Genomic DNA, 4,750 nt, shown 5'->3' on the forward strand with positions numbered 1-4,750 from the left:
AGGAGGCGCGTGTAATGGGCCGATGTATCTCCGAAGCTATTTCTCTCGGGAAGATGATGAGGGCGCAGATCGGAGAAATTGACGTCAGCGACGTAAACGCCGTACGTGGCTTGTGAGTGTAAAGGACACAACGTCGTTTCGTTTGAACGTTAGAGTAAGGAGAAGGAGAGTTATTAGAATGAGGAAGACATATAAGAACAATCTTGATAGGGCTTGACACTCTCCTTTGTGGCAAATTGGTCCATATCGAATAAACTTTGTCGGGGAAAGAGTTTGTTGGAACAATTATGGTATGTTTCAGTTTCAGCATATTTGCTTTAATCACCTTCTCCTTCTCTTAAATGAACCAGATTTACTGTTCTTATCATTAACAAACGTTAGTCTTTTGAGAAATCGGTCGGTGCATATGGTGAGAAAGAGGATCGGAGAGACTTAGAAGGAAGTAGAGACAAAGTTAGGGGGAAAAAATATTAGAGAACAAACTTGTTTATGTTCAGATTCTTTTACCAAATGTTATATTGTCTTGTATTAAACAAGAACAAGCTTGTTCGTGTGAAGGTTATTCACCAAGATTGAACACGACGAAGCTTTGAATCACTACTCGATTCAAGAACAAACTCGATCGCAAAACAGAATTAAGAAACTTAGAAAGAAGAAGAATACCGAGATTTAACGAGTTCACGTTTCCAAATCGGAAACGCTACGTCTCGCCGGAGGAATCCTCTCCGGAAATCCACTAGAACGATGAAGAATCAATCCGTTTACAAAGTTCTCTCTCTTCTCTCTCAATCGTAATCTCTCTCTCTCTAAGACCAACATTATTATAGGTAGGATCTTAATTTTTGATCTTAACATTAATTTATTATTAATTTTAAAAAAGTAAAGCTTAAGAGTTATAATTTTGTTTTTGGTTTTGAAATGTGATTATTGTTAAGATTTTAAGTTGGGTATCTTAGAAAAAATTAAAAAATTAAAATTAAATAAATTTATAATTTGTAATTTTAAATTTTTTTATAATTATTGCAAATTTAGAATTTGAAAACATACATAAGCCATATATTTATTATAATAAAGAAAGAAAGAAAGAAAAATTGTTTGTTTGCATTATATATTTATTATAGTGAGAGAGAGAAAGAAAAAAAAAATGGTTTTTAAAAAAAAATTGGCATCTCCAATTAAATCGCGCAACGTGGCGCTTCTTAGCTCAAAAGTTAAATCTTATGCAAGATCCATTCTTCCTATTGTTTTTGTTTTTGTCATTTAATTAAATCACAAAATATGCTTAAAATCTACTAAGATCTTGCCTAAAATGTTCGTCTCTCTGTTCTTACTTTCTGTTACAAACCAAGAAACAACAAAGCGATACCAATAAAAGAGAAGAGAGTAAAAGGCTTTATAGCCCAATGACAATAACCACCAAATGGCCCATCCCGTAAAACTCACGTGCCTTCTCCTTGAACTGTTTTCAACGAACCTTCTCACTAACCGAGAATCTTCATCACTCATTCACACTAGACATTCCTTGAAGTAACATCTGATTCATACTTCAATAGTTCGGTTATGTGCTTTCGTAGATCATGTTGTTGACCCAAACTAAGTTACAAGTTAAATTGCTTCTTTTGTTTCCAGTACGTATTAAACTTACGCAATCTAGATATTATGATGATATATAATATAATGTTGAATGGTCGCATCTTAATCACACTTAAGATTTAAGTGCATGCTCTCATTTTATATATTATTATGTTTTTTGTTTTGCTATCCTCAAATTAGAAAAGTTTGGTTTACTGGTTACATCCTATTAAACAAAACCCAAAGACCCGAGTTCAAATCCGGGTGGTCGTGATTTTCCCTTTTTTTTTTTTGTGAATCTAAAAAAATGACATCTTTATTTTAATATTCATAAAGTCCCTCAAAAGAAATATTGAATGCCTCTGAAGAGTGAAGATATACGTAAGATTTAAATTCAGTATATATATATGTCATTTTTTCTTAATCTCGATAATACTTAAATGCATAAAGTATAGTATATTGTATATATAAACTAACCTTGATATGATATAATCCTACTGGAGTAGAGTATTATATGGAGGTATGAGGTATGGATAATTTATACTTGCGAAATTACCACTAAAGAGTATTATAGTTTCGAAACTGGTCTGGATCTGCATGCAAAGCGGAAGAGTACACCCCTATATAATTAAAATCACACTTATTAATGAATAGTGCATACTTATTCTTCTGTTTCACAAAGAGTCTAGGTCATAATTAAAATTAGGATTATGCAATCTTAATAATTATAAAATAAATTTCAACCAAATTAATCAATTCTAGAAAAATGTAAATTTAAAATTAACTAAATAAAATGTTGCCACTGCAGATTTAAATCTAGGATAAGGTTTTTTTCTTTCTTTCAGGGTATTATGTTTGTATCACTGAGAAAATACTAGTAATTAATCAAACTAAAAACCGAATTTAACGTAGACCATTAAGCACTTTTTCTTCCTTTCCAATATTTCTCTGAGACTCTGACTCACTAATTCCCCAACAGAATCATCATCCCATAAAAGGAAATAGTAAAACGTTTCCTCATGCAAAACTACATTTCTATTATTAAAGGAAGTTGCCACTTGTGATCAGTATCTGAGAGTTTACAATATATCTTCTGGCCTTTATCCATCGGTGTGCTGCTTGCAACCCTTTGGTCCATAATGCTGAGAACATTTCTTCACCACTTTCTTGCAAATATAGCAGAAATGTGAATGGCATGCCCAACAAAACAAATGATTGTTGTTTCCCACCTACACAAACACCAAATCAAGAATCATTGCATCTCTCGTGAACCCTCCAAACCCATAATTCATTGGCTTGATGAAACCAAATTGGATTTTTACCTTTGCATTAAGCTGGCGGCAACTAGGACATCTTTGGCCGCGTTGTGGAAACTGACCGTGTTGTGGATACAGTTGAGCTTGAATTCGTCCAATGACTTGTCGCTCATTCACCCTATCATTCCATTCTTGGATCGCCTCTTGTGGAAACAGTTCACATGTTCCCTCGCTTTTCCCAAAAAGAGAGGGTTTATTTAGCTCCAAGATGGTATGTACACAGGTGTAGCTATTTTATTATATATGTAACATCACTAACCTGAAATGTGCGTAACCATTGATGATAGCTTTGTTGCAACGGTAACAAAAGTATTCGCCACAGTTGTTGCAGAGCATTTTGTTACAGCCTCCAGTTTTAGAGATGGCTATATTGCAAGATGGGCATTGTTTAGCGCTTTCCATTATCACCTTCACACTCATAATCTCATTGATAATTTCTTGATCTTTCCGCCTTTGTTCGACTCCAAGAAGAGCATAACCCTGACGATCCTGAATATATTTACATTTAAGAAAGACTGGTTTATGATTATCTGGGTATAACAAAGAGAAATGTAGTGATTGATCAAAGGCACAATAATGATACCTGCAAGATTTGAAGCTTACGTTCCTGGCTCATGCAAGCAACACCCACGTGTCTCTTTCCCTTGCAAAGCGTACAGAAACTGAAGTGGCACTTGGAGCATAAAGCAAGCTGATCCTCGTCCTCTATGCATTGTGTTCCACATCTAGGACAGTAAGTAATGCGAGTCATTGATTCCGGTGTTTTCTGCATCATAAGAGTTTCCCAGCTTTCAAACGCTTCATCGCTCATCAACTTCTTCAATATACCTGGCGGGACAATCTCTCCACATTCCGAGTCCGGACACTGAAGTTTTTTAACTATGCCTTTAGCATAGATCTTCATACATTTCATACAAAAGAAATGCTGGCACGGTAGCTTAACAAAGTCAAAACCTGTCAAGGGTGGAAAGAAATACGGAGAAAAAGGGTCAAGCAGCTAGAATTCAACCAACCCACAATACTAAAGTAGAAAGATATGATGAAGAAATTGTTTTTACCTGCATATTCAGAGAAACATATAACACACTCGTGGAAGCCCCGAAGGAAGCTATCACGGCGTTTTCCTTCGTCATAACTCTTGATATAAGGAATATCTGAATCTGGGGAACAGCTTCCAGAAACAGCACGCTTATCTCTGGTACATGAAACAGCACCATAAGGACCAAGAAGAATCTGCTCATCAAAGGCAAGATGAGAAAGTGATGAGTTCTGTAGCCAATCTATCCATTGGTAAAGGACTTCTCGCCCAGGCTGTTGCATCCATATCGAGTCCAGAGCGGAGCAGAGACTTGCAATCGTATCAGGGTTCATCCACTGAACACTAATTAGGAAATAAGGCGGTAAGTGGCTGGGATAGGTCTTTGGTAGTAAGCATGACAGGACAATGGGCGGAAGGTGATGGGCCTTGAAAGAGTATAAGAAACCCTTAGAGTCCTGGCTTGCATCATCATTCAAGTTAAGCTCTGCAGAGACGGTATATTCACTAGTAGCATCAACGTGTACATGAAGCTGCAAAATAAATAGACTATGAGAACAATTTCTATGTCACAATATCGATATGAAACCTGTAGATAGAAAGATTATTTCTTGACCTGAAAGTATCGCATATCTTTATGACGATCAAAGATGAACATGTTTTCGTTATAAATGGACCTCAGTACCAGAAGCTGCAAGAATTAGGTTTATGAAAACCAGTTAAGTCAGCCAGCCTTTGGCAAAGAGAGAAACTAATTGGTAACAAGGAGGAAATGTATATATATATATATATATATATATATATATATATATATATATATATATAA

The 4,750-nt window shown here is 35.5% G+C and overlaps 1 protein-coding gene across 1 annotated transcript; it reads right to left on the reverse strand.

Annotated features, from left to right (window-relative positions):
- Window positions 1-2,592: 2,592 nt before the first annotated feature.
- On the reverse strand, window positions 2,593-4,615 carry LOC17874213 (E3 ubiquitin-protein ligase RNF14; the record flags this gene model as incomplete). The annotated part of the gene is made up of 6 exons (XM_006279019.2): window positions 2,593-2,801; window positions 2,895-3,060; window positions 3,148-3,377; window positions 3,472-3,842; window positions 3,947-4,457; window positions 4,541-4,615. Coding segments are annotated over 6 exons (1,482 nt in total), but the record flags the coding sequence as incomplete, so codon positions are not given.
- Window positions 4,616-4,750: the final 135 nt, after the last annotated feature.

Source organism: Capsella rubella, unplaced genomic scaffold (assembly GCF_000375325.1).
Source record: "Capsella rubella cultivar Monte Gargano unplaced genomic scaffold, Caprub1_0 scaffold_245, whole genome shotgun sequence".
NCBI classification, from domain to species: Eukaryota; Viridiplantae; Streptophyta; class Magnoliopsida; order Brassicales; family Brassicaceae; genus Capsella; species Capsella rubella.